The following is a 19,454-nucleotide window of genomic DNA, read 5'->3' as shown; positions in this document are numbered from 1 at the left end:
ATTGTTTTTGTCCTCAATGTTTAGGGATAATTTTGGATAATATTGAAGACAAAAATGATATATAAAAATAAATTTTAATCTTATTTTTTAATAATATCAATATTTTACATACATAGTATTTAATTATTTTTTAATCACATCTAAGTAAATTACACTTAATCACATTATTTTCATTCTAAATAAATAATGTAATGTTATTAGAATGAAAGTGTAAAATTATAAAAAAAATTATAAGTAATGTAATTAAGTAATGAATGTAAAATTACATTATTTAGAATGAAAGTATAAAATAATAAAAAATTAATTTATTTAGAATGAAAGTGTAAAATTATAAAAAAATATAAGTAATGTGATTAAGTAATGAAAGTAAAATTACATTATTTAGAATGAAAGTGTAAAAGTTATTTATTTATAAAAAAAATTACATTACTTTAAGTGTAAAATTATAAAAAAATTTAATTTATTTAGAATAAAAGTGTAAAATTATAAAAAAAATTATAAGTAATGAAAGTAAAATTACATTATTTAAATGAAAGTATAAAATTTATTTATTTATAAAAAAATTAGCATAAAATTATAAAAAATTAATTTATCTAGAATGAAAGTGTAACATTATAAAAAAAATTTTAATAATGTAATTAAATAATAAAAGTAAAATTACATTATTTAGAATAAAAGTGTAAAAGTTATTTATTTATAAAAAAATTACATTACTTTAAGTGTAAAATTATTAAAAAAATTAATTTATTTAAAATAAAAGTGTAAAATTATAAAAAAAATTTATAAGTAATGTGATTAAGTAATGAAAGTAAAATTATATTATTTAGAATGAAGTGTAAAATTTATTTATTTATAAAAAAATTACATAGTAAAATTATAAAAAAAATAATTTATTTAGAATAAAAGTAATGTGATTAAAATAATTAAATACTATGTATAATAATAAATTAATATTATTAAAATTTATTTTTATGTATCGTTTTTGTCTCAACGTAACGCAAAAGTGGAATACTTAAAACACAAATTCCGCAGCCAGGATTTGAACCTGGAAATTCAAATCTGAAATCTTCCAAAGTGCTACTGCGGATGTTGTACTATTTGTTGTAAGCAAATCATTTCTAATAAGTTATATTCCTTGAATCAAAACTAATATGCTCCATACCTTTTGAAATTTTGACGAATGACGATGATATACGAAATAGTGTCCATTTGAATTGGTTTTGTTTAAGAAAGAAATGCTTTTTTTTATTAAATTTAAAAAGTACATTTTTATAATTATAACGTGTTGATTAAAGTTTTAAATGGATATTTTTTTAAATAAGTAATATCTTGTTTTCTAAAGTATAAAAATTTAAGAAGATTTTATTAAATTTTCTTATAAAGCTATAACTCCCACAATTAATAAATTTATTACGTATTATTATTCAATGAAAAATATAAAACACTAGTTAAATATAATAAATATCTATAAAGTATTATAATAATAGTATTAATTATAACAAATTTTAAGTTGTAAATATTCAAATTTTAGATTATTTGACCTACTTATATTTGGTAGATAAGACTTTTACTATTATTTTACTTCATTTCACAAATTCTTAACTATTGAAGATTCTTATAAGCAACTTCAAATTTAGCATAATAAAATATTTTTATTAGTTACATTTAAATATACTATGATCATATAATTGATTTTTAATTTTATATTATATTATTTATATTTTTATTCTCAATCAATATTTTCTAACTCTAATTTTTTTAATTATTTTTATACTATAGATTATAAAACATCCCAAAGTTACACAATGTGCATGTTTGAGCGTCATTATTTTGTTAAAAAAAGATCTTTTTTATTTTTTAATGTGTTTGGCAAATTTTTAGTAATAAAAGTAAAAGTACTAGTAAAATAAAAAAAAAGATCTTTTTTTAGAAGCTGTAATTTACATTTTTTTAAAAGATCTTTTTTTCTAAAAAAAAGATATTTTTCATATAATAAATAAACAAAAAAGTACTTTTATATTGTTATACCCAAATATAATTGATAGATAAAAAGACCTTTTTACATGAGATATCTAAACATAAAATTACTTTTATTTCTTTATAAGATCTTTTAAAAAAAGATAACTTAAAAAAAAATCTTTTCTTAGAAGCTCACCCAAACAAGCCCAATGAAACATCATCTTTTAGACAATATCACCAAATTAAATAAACAAATAATTAGTTTATCAAAATTTATATGATTCGTGTATGAAAAATATTTACACCAACAAATGAAGAAGAGTCTATTTGCTTAGAAATGATCATATTAAACGATAAAATACAAAAGAAAAATACTTATTCCATTTTTAAAGCAAAAAACACTCTTATTACTTTTATTATTTATACGTTTTCATTATTTTGTAATATTTACATATGTAAATTAGGGATGTCAACGGGACAGGGCGGAGCGGGGGATGCCTCCTTACTCCCTATCTCCGTCTCCAGATTTAATTTGCTCCCCGTCCCCATTCCCGTTCACCGCCGTGGGGGTCTGGGGGAATATTGCTCCCCATCTCCATTCCCCATAGAGTCCCATTCCTCGCGGGGATCCCATTTCTCATCTATCTAATAGTTCTAATTAATTATTAATTTTCATATGAATAGAGTTGCAAATATCCATTCTATAGAAACTAGTAAGATTTTATATAAAAAGTCTAAACGACAATATGATAACTTCTTCTGAAATGACGTAGTGGGAGGACGTAACGGCGAGCCAGAAGACAGAGCAATGGACAAGGTAGGAGACGCGGCAACAGAAGGGAGAATGGACACGACGGTAGAGTTACGAAAAGGAACGCCGCCAATAGAGAGCAAAGGTGATGGCACGGTGAGGTGTGCGATGCGGTGAGAAAGGAGAGTGGCGAGGAGGTGGCTGCAGAGAGGTTGGATGGAGTATGGAGTATGGACAACGTTAGGAATCTCTGAATTGAAGAATAGTTATGTAAATGAGGATTATGAGTTTTGGGTTTCGAGGATTAGTGGGGACAGAGCGGGGATCCCCGCGCCTGTCTCGAGGGAATTCTGTCCCCCGTATCCATCCTACAGAAAAAATTCTCCACAATTGTGAACAAAATCAAAGAATCGATTTTAAACATTTTTTAATACTATTTTAAGTTTGTATCACTTGAGAGATAGAGTGGGTCAAACAAAAATATTAACATATATATTTATTTTGTATAATTTAAATTAATCTTGTTAAAATAACTTATTCAATATTTATATACACACAAAATAAATATTCTAAAAATATTTATACTTACTATTGTAAAGGTCATTAAAAAATTGCATGCACTAAAAAAAAGAATAAGTAAATGTCAAAAGAAAAGACACAATAAAATACAAAGAATAAAATTGATATTTAAAGAATAAAAAAATAAATATACAATTTATTTTTAATTTATATATATAGGAATGCAAATATCATATAACTAATGATAAGAAAAAATAAAATTTTAAATAGAAAAGATCTTTACAATAATATACGGTTATCACAAGACATTTATCCTAACAAAAAATATTAAAGTTCAACCCTTCTTACAACAAATAAAATAAATAATACTACAAAAATTTTAATTATTCAAAACAATTATTTATATTGCTCATTTTTATATATAAAGATAAATTAAAAAGACAATAAAAATATATACAAGTCAACAGTTTAAAAAAATATGTCTTCATAAAAATATATGACCAAAAAAAATAACTCAACAGTAAAAAAAAAAAGGACAAATATCACATAAAAAAATTAAGTTTGTCAACTAAAATAAATACAAAAACAAAAACAAATAAAAATGTAATTATATACAACTTTAATATCAAAATCTTTTATATTATTAAATATTTTAAATAAAAAACACAATCAAATTTAACATTAATTTATATATATTTTAATTAATTTTTAAATACTATAATATTTATTAAAATATACTATATAATCATTACTTCATTAGTTTATCATTCTGCGCATTGTACAGATTTCACTCCAATTTAAAATAATACTAGCTAACTCCTATTTTTTAGCTTTCTCCAGTTTGAAAGCAACACTTATACTTGAGTGGCAAGAAATCAAGAGAAGAAAGAAAACAGAAAGATAGAAAGCTTGACAACTTGACATTGAATAAAATTCTATATTTGTCTATCTATTCTATCTATTTTATTTTGGTGACATCTTTGGTGGCTACATTTAAGGTGGCTATTGGTAACTATATGTTGATCCTTCAATTGAGAATTGATATCTGACATTATTTATTAGAGTGTGATTAAATGAGATATGAAAATGGTTAAGCATAATATTGTGGTAATCTCGTTATATTGACTTGTGTCCGTTTGAAAATTTGATGATAAAGTAAGGGGTGAGATAATAATTTCAGCGATTACTATCTCTTACTCCAGCCTGACCTCACAACTCCACCATTATCCTAAATCTCCTCTTGGTTCCATCGCGTTCTCGTCCTATCTGCTCCATCGAGTTCCATCTAAAGTTCCACCTTTCTTGTCAAAGAATGGCGATGCTGTGCAAGGAACTTCTCTGCCTAATACTGACAGGGACTCGCATCTATCCCTGTTGCAGCTCTCTCTCTCTCTCGCTCAAGCTTGCTGTGGCGGAGGTGCTTTGCTTCCGGTGATGAACGGTGGTGATATCAGCTGCGGTGCTACTCTTCCCTTCCATGGTTTTGTGCGGCCGGGTAAGGAAATGGATATCACTTGCCTCCCGTTTTGGACTCTTTTCTTTGGGCTAACAAAAGTAGGAGTTTAACACTCACACATATACCATATTAGATGGGTACATACTATTAGCATAGTTCTATATTCTTCCAAGAAAATTTGAATCCAGTGCAGCTCTATGTGAGACAAACAAATTTGCCATCTGACCCAGATCTCAACTGCACATTTACCCAGTTCAATTAATACATTTACTTCAGCTTAATAGGGCCATAAGTAAATGTCCAAAAAAATAGAGTCACGGTCAATAAAACAATACTCTTCCAGATATCAAACTCTCATAAAAGTCACGCCACTAACCATCGTAGCCACTACACTGGACTGGCTACCGAAATTCTTTTTTTATAGAATTTTAAATTTGTTTTTTTTATTATGCCTTTTCATCAGTGGCCAAATCAAAAATTTTATATGAAGCGGCCAAAATTAAATATAAAAAAAACTAAAATTTAATATAATAAAATGTTAATCAATTATAATTTATAATATATATGTCAAATCAATAATTATATATTATATAAAAGTTACATTTAATAACATATTTTAAAATTTTAGTATTTATAGATTTTTTTGGTAATACTTTATACAATTAAAATAATCATTTATTATATCAAAAGTGAATTTTAAAATATTTTTTTAATATATACAATGATATAATTTGATTTGTAATTCATGTTTGTTTAGAATATTTTATTTTAGTAATTTTCATATCTACAAAAGTACATTTAATAGTTGTTGTGATATGAAGAAAAAAAATTTAAATTTTTTTATGAAGAATGCATAAAAAAAACATGAAAGCACAAACTTTTATTAACAATAAATAATACTTTTAATTTATTTGGGTCATCTTAATTTTTAAATAGACTAATTTATTATTTTTATTTAGTCTATATTTATTATAAACTTATTATATATTCATACATAATACAATTATTCTATATATTATAATTATTATTTATTATTGTTATTTTAAACNAACTAGCAATATATATAATTTCATTTTAAAAAAAATTAGGGAGACTATGGCCACTGTAGACCCCCCATAAATCCCTATTGCTCCTCATCTAATGACTTTTATTAATATTATCTCTTAATTAATAATAAATTTAATATCATTAGTAGATTATTTTTTAAGAAAAAATTATCATATTATTTATTTGTCATTAATTCTATCTATTAAAATATTACTTTATTCTTATATATTTTACATTATAGGTCAAATAATTTATATATTATATTTTTTTAATAGATTTTTTAATTTTTAAGATTAAATTATAAGTTACAAAGCCAATAATATTCAACGATATTAAAAAGAATTGTTACAAAAATACTTGGATTTATCAAAACTAAATCAAAAAAAGATTGATCTTTTTATACTTTATCAAAAAATTCTACTTAAACAAATACTTTAATATATATTCACTATAGATTGACGTAATTATATTTTATTATACTGTAGAATTTATTATGATATAATTTTTTGTTTTAAGACTAAAAAAGTATTACTTAAGTAAATACTTCAATGTATATAAGGTATAGATTGATCGAATTAGTTTTTACTATATTATTATTATTATATTATACTATAAAATTTATTATATTTGTTTTTTGATCTATATAGATTATTTTATAACTAACTAAATCATTTTATTTATCTAAAAAATTTGCACAACGAATTTTATAGCATTAATGTATTGCATATTGTGCAGGTCTCAGGTTCAGTTTGGATAAACAATTTAATTAAATTTCTTTTAAAAACTAGTTTAAACAATAAATATTTATATTAAAAGTAACTCATAAATAAATTATTTTGTATTTATTTTTTTAGTTCTAAAAATGTATATTTTAAAAGAAATGTTATAAAAAAAATTTTATTATGAGAGAAGTCATTTCTTTTAACTTCTCTATAAATATTTAAATAATTTTTTAGAAAGGTACAATTTGATTTTAAAAATTATACCAAACATTGCTACTACTGCTTTTCATAAGTCAAAAACTCAAAAGATTAACTTTTAAAGTTTTTCAAACGGATCTAAATCTAGTTAGATTGAAAGTGAATTACAAATAAGTCTCTCTAATACACTAACACATATTATATATACAAAGCAATACTATAGTACAAATACAACAAGCTAAGCTACCTACACTAATTAACAAAACAGCTCGTAACAGAATTCTAACTACCCTGAATTCAATTCTGTTTCCCTAATTACATCCATATCCTTTCCTCTTTATTATTATACTTCCCATGACTAACATTGTTTGTTTTAGAAAAAGTTTAGAGCGATGTCTGTTATTATGTATATATTTATTTGAGTGAATATCCAATTCGGCTACAATTATCTGGAAAGAACTACGAGGTCCTTGACAAAAAAAAAATACTCAAATTCGGCCTCTAATTTTTTTTGGGACTGGTTAGCTCCGGTGCCAAAAAAATAACATTGACTTTTTTTAGCACAAGGACTAATTAGTTCCATAAAAATAAAGTTCAAAGACCGAGTTGGGTATTTTTTTTTTGTCAATAACCTCGTTGTCTTTCGAGGTAATTGTTAGGAGCCGTTTAGGATTTTTGTCTATTTAATTTTGTTATGCTTCGATTTTAGCGTGTCTATTTTTAATAATTTTCAGTTTTTTTTTTCATTTTAATTTTTAAGCATTCAATTGATACTCACTTTTCAGAAAGATATATGTATAGATCTTAAAACTTAAGGAGGCATAGCATAGAACTTACAAGCATGTCAGTGTTTATATTCATAGCTCACTTATTGATACAATACAACTCAAGAAAACAAGGAAATTGCACATTGTGATTGATGAATGCAAATGAAACAAGGTAGAGGAAAAAAAAATTTAAGGATTTCTTGGTTTTAGATAGTTCCAGCTTTGTTGAATGTAGACCACAGAAGCAAGTAAGATCATAATGATGGGAATCATGATATCATAAATGTAAAACAAAACTGATCCCACTTGGTTGTAGATTAATGCATCACCACCATCATAATTGAATGGACATGGATCTCTGATATAGTAATAGAAATGTATAACCAACCTCAGCAATGTGAGTCCAAAATAGTATGTTTTCCTCAAAGGCCTCACTTGACTACTACACGCCATGTTCTCAATGACTTGAGGCATCAAAAATAAATCTTGCATCTTCAGGGCCAGAGTCTTCATGATCACTGACATTGCAGGTACAAAGTAATACCCATTTGGCATGTGCTTAGCTTCAGACACCTTTTGATACTGTTTTATAGTAAGAAGCAAAGAAACCAACAGTAGAAGAATTCTTGGGGTTTGCAATTCATAAGGCAAATTTCTAATAGAATCTTGGTTTGATTCAAAGAGGATCTCATTGGACATTATCAACTCTGCACCATAACCAAACATCAATAGAGCAAGCGTTCCATGAGAGATGTAAGCAATGCAGCTATCATTTGAATTCATGTAACGAAGTTGGCTCCAAATTATGGCTACTGCTGCTAGGGAAATCAGAAGCCTTAGAACACCTTCAAAGGTTTTCATCAAGGCATAGTCCTGTTCATGCTCATTGTATGAAATCCTTAGAGTTTTGAGAGTGATAGTCCTGAAATGCAGCGCATCTTCTTCGCTCCTTTGGCTAGTAATGGTCATTTCAACTGAAGGATACATCAGCCATCTTGTTGATTCAGATGGATACTGAACCTTAACTTCTACCATACAATCTAGCGCAAGCTCAAAACTGCTGTTATCATTTGGTGAAACCTTTCTGCAACCACTTAGATGCATATCACCCGCTAAGGGATCATAAACACCTTCCAAGAAGTAAGGGTAAAGAACTTCACTTTCAACCAAATATCCTTCAGAGAATGCCAGATGTAATGATATGTTAATGAGGTTCTTCTCTTCTGGTTCTGTTGTTTCATGTTGATATGAAGTATCAAGTGAAAGTACTTCCATCTGAATATCGACCCTTGACTTCTGATTCCTCATGGATTGATGATGAACTGCACACCCATGGAAATTGAGTTTATTGGAGAGGAAATTTAGCTGAGCATGCAAATCTAGTCCATCCACCAGAGTTGGATACTTCAAGAACTTCTTGATAAAGGTGAACAATTTGGAGGGTGGACTCTTCTTTTTGTTTGCTGCAGCTAGCTCAACCTTTGAGTAATTATAATATGGATTGTTATACAAACCAAGGCTCTTGAGATCTGAAGGGCCCCTTAGTGAATCAAACAACAAAGGCAAGAAGGATGTATTTGTTTCATTTTTGATGCTATATATGCTACCTAGCAATACACTCCTCTGCTTGATGGAGAACACATTTGGAAAGTGTAAAGATACCTGGTAGTTGCATTCCTCTGAGTCTAACACTGAATTAACACACCCAGTCATGCAAAGTTTTCTTTTTAAGGAATCCCATGTTCCTTCTGCAGATAGAGTCAGGCCTGAGAGACCCGTTCTACCTTGCCATGCAAATATAGGAAATGATGCAGGAAATGCTCTTAGAACTGCAGAAACTCTTGTAGTTTGGACAATATTGTTAGATGTTTCCTCCTCACAGATAAGATTCTGAAAGAGCAGCCTAAAGTTTTGGTGAGTCCAATTAGAACTAAATTCTTTTCCGAGTTGAAAAGGGCCTAGTTTGCCAGCAACATGTCTATCATTATAGTTTTGGAGAATATCAAAAGGTCGTTCTATAACTTGCCTGAGAAACCTGCAGAAACTGAAGCCGCTATCGAACGATTTTGCTCCATATGTTGTCAGCTCCTGTTGATATGGATAAAGATCACAAGATCTGGACTTCAATTCAGAGCTGAATTGATAGGTGAAGTGGTGATTCAGCTGGGAAGAAATATGAACATTATCAAAGTATGCCAAGCTTCCTTCTTGGTTCAAGCTCCGCATTTCGCCTCTCATAACTCTACTTGTCAAATTGAACGTTGGAGGGTATCGAAGAACAAGTAAAATCTGATCATCTTGTAAAAGGGTGTAATCTAGAAGATGACCATTATAGTCATAGTTGAATGGTTCTGGTATTGGTACTGGTAAAGTTGTGTTTCCCAAGAGACACATCAAATGCTCATTCCCATTCTCATTGCTTTGTAAGTATACACCTTCAAATGCAATTTTGAGAACAGATAAGCCAGGCCTCTTTGTGAAAGAAAAATATTTGTGACTTGGGAAATATGAACCTTCATCAGATATGCCTATGGACATTATGCCTCCAAGACTAACTGTATTTTCAAAGTGAGGGACTGAACTAACATCCACCACTTTGAAAGAGACTAGTTTTAAGGTTAAACTGTCCTCAAAACTCTTGCTTTGGCTGAATGGCATCAAGGTTGCATTTCCATCCTCCTGCTCCCAATCTCCATTGGTGAAAGAAAGTTCTCTCTTGATTCTGCTACCTCTATTGGCATCAGCGCTTAACTTAGAAGCCAATGATAAGTATGAACTGCAATGTTTTTCTATTTCAGCAATGCGGCCATAGTAGGTGAAGATTTCTGAAGAATCATCCAAGTTGTCGTCGCAAGAAGCAGATAAACTTAGGATCACGAAGAGGTTTGCAACGGCAAGAAGATTTCTAACAGAAATTTCCATGTGCATTTCTTGAGAATGCAAGATTCCAAGACTATGCTCACCAAATTGGAGAACTAAGTGAAGAGTTTTCCTTCAAATTGAAAGGTTCGTGAACTTTGAAATTGAAAGTCAACGGTTCTCTTATGGTTTGGCTGTCATATGTGTGTTGTGTGTCGATGATTGATTTAGTTAGCTTTGACTTTGACATTTGTATTTTATTTTCTACTCTATTAAGAATGAGATTTTGAGAACACCAAACAAAGATTCTTCGTCCTTATCATGCATTATTGTGACAAAAAAAATTGAATCCGAAAAATAATAATTACGGATGTTGGCGTCGGATCTTTGCATTGAAGGCATTGACGTGGGAAGATGATTGGGCAAAGCTTTCTTTGACGAACTTCACTGCAAACCACCAGCCCATGGCAATTGCGCCGCGTATTTAAGCCGTGAAATTAAGGGTAATTACAAAAACAGTCCCCTGATTTTTAATATATGACACTTATACTCCTTCGAATTTTAAAATATACAAAATAACTTATAATTGTTGTTATAAAAACAAAAGTAGATGTCTATTGAACAGTTCAATTTTTCCATGATAAAATATCATATTATCAAAAAAATCTCATTAAACGAAGGTTGAAAAATAAGCACTTCATACATGTATAAATAGGGCATGATCTGAAACCGTATACACACGAACAATTAATAAAATTTCTCTTTCTCTCTCTCTTATACTCGCACACTCTTCTCTCTTTTTATATTTTTTTATTTTATATTTATTACCTTCTCCTTACTTATTTATTTAATTATTTCATAACATATTATCAGCACGAGAGTCTAACTAAATTTTAGAAGACTTCAGGTAACAAATTTTTATTATGTCGAAACTCTCTCATCTTGAATTTAATGCTCTTAATATATCTGGAAACAATTATTATCATGCATACTTGATGCTAAAATCCATCTTTATTCAATGGATCTTGGAGATACCATTAAAATTGAAAATAATGTATCCCAAAAGGATAAAGCCAAAGCCATGATTTTTCTTCGGTGTCATCTTGACGTAGGATTGAAAAATGAATATCTCACATTAAAAGATCCTGCAGATCTTTGGAAAAACCTTGAAGAAAGGTATAATCATAAAAAAACGGTGATACTTCCTCAAGCCTGATATGAATGGACGCACTTGCGTCTACATGATTTTAAATTCATAAATGAATATAATTCAGCAATGTTTCGAATCACTTCACGAATGAAATTATGTGGGAAAAAGATAACTAATAATGATATGTTAGAGAAAACTTTCTCGACCTTCCATGCCTCGAATGTGCTCCTGCAGTAGCAATATCGAGAAAAAGGATTTAAAAAATATTTTGAGTTAATTTCTTGTCTTCTTGTTGCTGAACGCAACAATGAATTACTTCTAAGGAATCATGAAGCGCGCCCAGCTGACGCCGCCCCATTTCCTGAAGTAAATGCGACAAATCATTACCTCAAAAGAGGTAAATGACAAGATTTTGGTAATAAGAAAAATTATGGAAGGAAGAAGAATTATATTCATAAGAAAAGATCTCACCAGAAATGGGATAAAGAAAGAAACAATTGGTAAAGTAAATCAATTGAGGATAAATGCTTCCGTTGTGGTGGAAAGAGTCATTGGTTACGTACCTGTCGTACCCCAAAGCACTTAGTTGATCTTTATCAAGCATCCTTGAAAAATGATAACAAAGGAAAAGAAACAAATTTTGTTTCAAATGATGAAAATCCCACCACTCATTATGATGTATCTGATTTCTTTGAGGATCCTGAAAGAAATATTGGTAATTTGATCAATGATGGAATAGTTTAATATGTGGGATTGTTAAGTATCCATGTAAATAAATAATATAAAGAACTTATTGTTTAAGTTTTATTTTCTATGTATTTAAGTTTCAAATATGATGTATATAAATAATGAAATATTAATGTTTATGAATTTTGAAATCATTAAATATGTCAAGTTTTAAAATAAAATTTTAGTATATGACATTATGTTCAGTGTTTTTTAGAAAAATAATTCCAATCAAGAATTCAATTTGATTGTACATGTATTGCTACTTATTTTATTATTATTTATCTTTGAAGAAAATGACAAGGATATATAATGAAGATGTATGCTTTGCGAATAGTGCAAGTTCGCACACCATTCTCAAAAGTGATATATATTTTACTCATCTTGTGCTAAAAGAAGAATATGTTAATACTATTATTGGCTCGGACAATGTGATAGAAGGCTCCGGAAGAGTTATAATTTTGTTTTCTGGAGGAACAAAATTCATAATAAATAGTACACTATTATCTACCAAGTCTTTGAGAAACTTGTTGAGTTTCAAAGATATTCGTCAAAATGGATATCATATTGAAATAATGAATGAGGAAAATCATGAGTACTTGTATATCACAACTCATGATTCAAATAAAAAGATTATATTGGAAAAGTTACCCTCACTTTCATCTGGGTTGTATTATACTAGTGGTGGTTCTTATTGAACTTGGGAAGGGGGGTTGAATCAAGTATGCTTAAAATTAATTTTTCAAGCTCTGTTTTCGCGGAAATAGAAATTGCAGGAGAATTTTTCGTTTTGTCTCATACTTAGAAATAAAACAGAGAAGGAAAGAAGAGATAGAGACCAGCATGTATCCTAGTTCGATTTCTAAGTGCCATAAAATCTACATTCAGTCTCTATCACAACCATGGTAGAATTTTTACTATAATCAAACAAATTACAAACACCAATAATAATGAATTACAACCCAATTCATCTAGTATCTTTAACTAAGCTTTTTACCCCAAAGCCTAGCAACCCAAATGTTGTCCCAACTTGGAAAGGGAGCCTATCCAGATTCAGAAACACCAAGTGCTATCCCAACTTGGCAAGGGAAACCCGCAGATTCAATCTACCACCAAGTGCTATCCCAATTTGGTAAGGGGAACTAAACTTTAGTTCAACAAAACCATATTACACAGAAACATTTCTTGGCTTTTTCATGCATCTCTCTTGCCTCTTCTCTCATGACTTTTTCCAACTCACATTCATAAGCCTTTTTCTCCAATACAGAAAGATGACATTAGATAGCCATAACAAAGAAATTCTAAAATGAAGCACAAATTAAAGGAAAAGAATTCATCTCAAGTATGTTGAGATGATGCTCTTGTATCACTCTCTTTTCCTTGCTTTCAAATGTTGGAGTGAGGCTTCTTATATATCTTTAGCTTGCTTTCCAATTAGCCTCTTCTATTTTCTTGTCCCAACTACTCGTTGGAACTGTCTCAGCTGGCATGCAGTCCTTGCTCCATTTTGCTCCACTATCACTGCTTGTCGAGGAACCACTCCACCTTCTCTGTTGTCCTTTGATTTGCTTTCATCCTTGGCATGCATTACTTTTTCCTTCTACTCTGTTATCTTTGCTGTCCGAGGAGCTACACCACTACTTTTGCTCTTCTTGCAAGTTTATGTTTTGCTCTCCCATATTCAACATTGTGTTTTACTGATGTCCTTGTATGAGAGTGACTCCAGCTATCTTTATTTTTATCTTGGTGTTACAGCTGTCCCATATTATTGACAGATGTCCTTCCTTTTTCACTAGCATTCGGTGCTCTCTCTCTCTCTTGTCTCATGTCCTGACTTGTTGCTCAATTAGCAAGTATTGGACTTAAATATTGGAGTTGTAATTCATTAAGTTGCTAAAGCAACACTAGTTTGGGCTGAAGTAATCATACAAGTAGGCATCTAACACTTAGCACACATATTACACCAACTTGGGCTTTCACCCTAAATTATGTTTGTCATCTTATATATAAAACCCAAAATCAAACTAAACTCAACAATTTCCCTCTTGATGACAAATATGATAAAAGAGAATAATTGAATTTAAAATGTTAATTTAAATGAGTTATGAGCACTTCCCTTTGATGACAATCTGAAATGTGTAATGCTTTCCCTTAATGTTAGCATTTTCTCACCTTTAATCATGGCTTACATCTTCAAGTGGATAAAGTTTAAAACAGCCAAGAACAATTACCAAAGCAATATATTACAGCAAATAATGACACAGAGCACAGAGCAATTAAAGTTAAGCAAAGTAACACAACAACACATATCATTAAGCATTATCATCCATAAACTAAGCCAAATCTAACTTTTCTTTTATTTTCTCCCCCTTTTGTCATCAAGGAGGAAAATGAAAGACCCTGCATAAAATTTGTTAGTGGCTAAACACATGCAGTCTGAAGTAGTAGCAAAGCAAAGTGTTAGATTAGAGATGAGAGTAGCTAGGCATCAAAGTTAGAGTCATTGGAGCCCTTCATCCTCATCGTAATTGTTAGTGGTGGTACACTCAACTTCAATTTTCTCCACATAATTTCTGAAAATGTGAATGCAGCTCTTTATCTTCTTGAGCGTAGTTTCATCCATTCCTTCTTGGCTTCAAAGAAGATCAGACAATATCACAAACTCTTGAAACACATCTTTCACAATTTCAGTTGAAATTCTAATCTTTCACAAACTCTTGAAACATTGTTCCTCATTAATTAGACTTTTTGCACAAAATTTATTTAGCGACGAACTAGTGTATGAATTGTTTCTCGCTAATTGTATATCAAACAATTGCGACGGAATAGTGACAATAATATCCCTCACTACTTTACTTTTATTCGATTGAATCCATAAGTGACTGATTTGCTAGAACATTGTCACTCGCTAATTAATTTGTGATAAATTAGCGAGAAAATTTTCCTCGCTCTTTTTTTAGCTACAAAAGTCAATTTGTGAGAAACAAACTTACTCATGAATCTCTCGCTAATCATTCGCTTTTCTCAAGTTCGGATATTTTGTGACTGCTCATTAATTTTATCGTTAATACCTCACTAATTTCTCGCAAGTTAGTGGCGGATTAGTGACAAAAAATATTTCTCACAAAAATCCGTCGCTAATTTGTCAAATTCTTATAATGTAACTCTGATGGGATTAGTTAAAACCCTAGGTTTGAACTTCTATAAAATTGGAGTTTAGGATTGTCTAGTGGATTCATATTTCTTTATGTAGTCTTTATTTGCAACTATTACCCTACTGGAACCTTCGAGTTCTCACTCGTTGTGGATTTTCTATTTTTCAAATGTAGGGTGTGACGCATCAAGTTGAGAGTATGTGATTTCTTATGAAGAAGGAAAGAAGACCTTTTGAGATTTATTTTGGTTTTAGAATTCTCTCCGCTTTGGATACTTATTGTATATTATGTATATTCCTTTTAGAAGTTTTTTTATTTGGAGAGACGGGATGTTTACTGTGTATACCTTCTGGTGTTGTAATATTCTAGCTGGCTTTTTTTTCGCGGGTTAATACTAGCAACTATTATGTATCCTATTCCGGAACTTGTGTATATAAGTACATATATCTATTTCGCTCCAGTATACGACGCTTCTTGTGTTAATGTCTCATGTGTGAATAACGGCTGTCGGTTTTGTTTACTTTCCTTCACAGGCTCCTATTTATATTATCAATCTTCAATTATTATGTATGTATTTCTCTTTTAAGTGTCGTAGTGCCTCACCACCATTGATTTACGACTTAAGCGTAAAGTTCTATGTGGTAGGGTGTTGCAATAATCATAAGAAAGAGTGAGTATAAAAGAGGATGAATTATATTTATACCTAATAAAGATAAATAATATTAATATTGAAGGTATATAATATCCTTTATAAAAGTAAAGAGTAAGAGAATATGAAAATTATAAAGTAACCTAAAAATAATAAATGAGATAAGAGTGAGAAAGAAAAATAAAGAAGAATCCTAAGTTGTAATTCTAGATAATAATCATAAGAAAGAACGAGTATAAAAGAAAATGAATTATGTTATACCTAATAAAGATAAATAATATTAATATTGAAGACATATAGTATCTTATATACAAGTCTTAAGAGAATATGAAAAATTATAGAAAAAGTAAAAAAAATGTTATAAAAGTGAGAAAAAAATAAAAAAGAATCCTAATAAGTTATAATAACGAAGTATATGAGAAAAAGATTTTAAAACAATTCAATTAGAAATAAAAAGATTAAAAAATAATTCAATTAGATAAGTCGTATGCAAATTGTGCTAATTAGCTATTTATTCTTATGTAGCATAATATTAGAAAATTAGAAGACTAATAATGCATTCGAATATTACCTTTAGCTTTGTTTTAATATATTGATAGAATAAGACCTGCGCAATGCATGAGATGATAAACTAATGATAGTATATAGTATATTTTAATAAGTATTATATTATTTAAAAATTAATTAAAATAGATGTAAATTAATGTTAAATTTGATTGTGTTTTTTATTTAAAATATTTTTTAATATAAAATTTTTTTATATTAAAGTTGTACATAGTTACATTTTTATTTGTTTTTGTTTTTTCATTTATTTTAGTTGACGGATTTACTCTTTCTATGTAGTATTTGTCTTTTTTTTGTTGCTATTGAGTTATTTTTTCTTCTTCTTATCATATATTCTTGTGATGACATATTTTTTTAAAATTGTTGATTTGTATGTATTTTTGTTGTCTTTTTTGTTTCATCTTTATATGTATAAATGAGTAATATAAATAAGTGTTTTAAATAATTAAATTTTTTATAATATTACCTATTTTATTTATTGCAAACTTGTAATAGGGGCTGAGCTTTATTATTTTTTGTTGGGACAAATGTCTTGGTATAAATTTTTTTCTCACAATTACATGAAAAGGTATTTCCTGCAACTTTAGTAAATCGTAGTTAAAAATTGATAAACAAAAAGCATAATTATAAGGATCTTAAAATATAATTTTATGTGAAGTATTATAAAATAATAAAAAATTATAAATAGTAAAAATAATAAGAATATTTTTTGTTTTATAAATACAATAAGTATTTTTTTTCTTTTGTATTTTATCATCTAATATAGGCTTATCTTCATTTGTTGGTGAAAATATTTTTTATAGACGAATTACACAAATTTTGATAAACCAATTATTTGTTTGTTTAATTTGATGATATTGTCTAAAGGATGGTGCTCCATTGTGTAATTTTGAGATGTTCTATAGTTTAAAAATAATTAAAAAATAGAGAATTAGAGAAAATTGATTAAGAATGAGAACACGAATAATATAATATAAAATTAGAAATCAACTATATAATTATAATATATGATATTTTGTTGTGCCAAATTTGAGATTGCTTGTAGAAATCTTCAACTCTTGGTATAAGAGTTTGTGAAATGAAGTAAAACTAGAATGAGACTCGCGCGATTTGCGGGACGATAAATTAATATGTATAAGTTGTATGTATAAGTTATAGAATTTGAATATTTGTAATTAAAATTTTTTATAATAATTATTATTATGATACTTTTAATGTATATTTATTGTATTTAATTAGTACTTGATGATTCAATTGAATAATAATAGATAAGAATTTTTTGTTTTAATTTTTCTAAAATATTTTACTAAATAGTGATTGGTTGATTTTTATCTTTTGCCAAGTCATTAGAATTGCTGACGCGGCATCATTAGCAAAGAAAAGATGGCTTAAACTCATTGTGGAGAAACTTAGTATCAACTTTTATATATTATAAAAATGTTAAAGTAAATTTAAGAAATTTTTGACAATTAGTATGAGAGATTAAGAAATGAAGAGTAGTAAGAGTCTTAATATATATAAATTGTAGAATTTGAATATTTGTAGCTGAAATTTTTTATAATAATTATTATTATGACACTTTTAATGTATGTTTATTGTATTTAATTAGTACTTGAATAATAATAGATAAGAGTTTTTTGTTTTAATTTTATTAAAACATTTTACTAAATAGTGATTGGTTGATTTTTATCCTTTGCCAAGTCATTAGAATTGTTGATGTGACATCATTAGCAAAGAAAAGATGGCTTAAACTCATTGTGGAGAAAGTTAGTATCAGTTTTTATATATTATAAATAAATAAATAGATTTGGCAAGATTTGAGTGGTGGATTCTAAAATTTTGCCAAGTAAGGATGGTGCTGACATGGCTTTAGTAAAAGAAGAGAAATAACTTAGAAGTAATGTGGGTAAACCTAATTTTGGTTGTGACTGTTGGACAGAACCGTTTAAAAAAGAGGAATACATAAACCGGTGCTACTTGCAATGAGTTCACATTTAAAATGTTATTATTTATAACAAATAAATAAGGCTATTGAAAATGATATTGAACAACAGAATGAACAGAGTAAACGAAAAGTTGAAAATCTTTAGGAAGATACTTGGAACGCATTTTCTACGTTAGCGGCGCCGAATGGTGACGTTGGTCTGAGACCCAGAATCGAGCTCCGACAGGAAAATCGCAACAAGAGGAATGGAGTTTGCCCTGGTTTCTGCCGTTTATGCAATGCGGCTTCGTCGGAGATGAAAATCGTGATGGACAATTTGTTTTGAGGAAACGACAATGGCTCGTGGAACTAGAAGAGGATAGAGGAAATAGAATCTTGGTACGGAGAGATGCCAAGAAGAAGAGGGTTTCGAGAAGTATGAGAAAGATAATAAGTTCTTTGGTTTTCAGAGGTTTTTTTTTTTGTAAATGTTAATTTGTGTTTTTGTTGTTTTAGAAATAAGGATTGATTTGAAAAAAGTTAAGTTGTTGATTTTTATTCTGTATTTTAGTTGTTTTTTATGTTTTTTTTTATTTGAAAATAAAAGTTAATTTGGCAAGATTTGAGTGGTGGATTCTAAAATTTTGTCAAGTAAACGATGGTGCTGACATGACGTTAGTAGAAGAAGAGAAATAACTTAGAAGTAATGTGGATAAATATATGTACTTACTTTTATATATTAAGAATAGATAGTAATAAAAATCTTATTTATGAGATATAAATAGGTCAAATAATATAAAATTTGAGTATTTTTAACTTAAAATTTGCTATGATTAATATTATTATTGTAACACTTTATAGATGTTTATTGCATTTAGTTAATGTTTTATATTTTCATTAAATAATAATATGTAATAAATTTATTAATTAATTGAGTTATAATTTTAATTGTTTTGTACATCATTTTTTAGATAACTAAAATGATAATAAATAAGTTTTTTATTTTAT

General features: G+C 28.5%; 1 protein-coding gene across 1 annotated transcript; it reads right to left on the bottom strand.

Annotated features, from left to right (window-relative positions):
* Positions 1-7,608: 7,608 nt before the first annotated feature.
* LOC107471317 (uncharacterized) lies at positions 7,609-10,341 on the bottom strand. The gene has a single exon (XM_016090764.1). It carries the CDS (start codon positions 10,339-10,341, stop codon positions 7,609-7,611), a length of 2,733 nt encoding a protein of 910 aa, XP_015946250.1.
* Positions 10,342-19,454: the final 9,113 nt, after the last annotated feature.

The sequence above is a fragment of the Arachis duranensis genome, chromosome 1, assembly GCF_000817695.3.
Source record: "Arachis duranensis cultivar V14167 chromosome 1, aradu.V14167.gnm2.J7QH, whole genome shotgun sequence".
Classification (NCBI taxonomy): domain Eukaryota; kingdom Viridiplantae; phylum Streptophyta; class Magnoliopsida; order Fabales; family Fabaceae; genus Arachis; species Arachis duranensis.
Note: the sequence above shows the minus strand (reverse complement) of the source record. Positions and strands in the feature narration are given on the sequence as shown.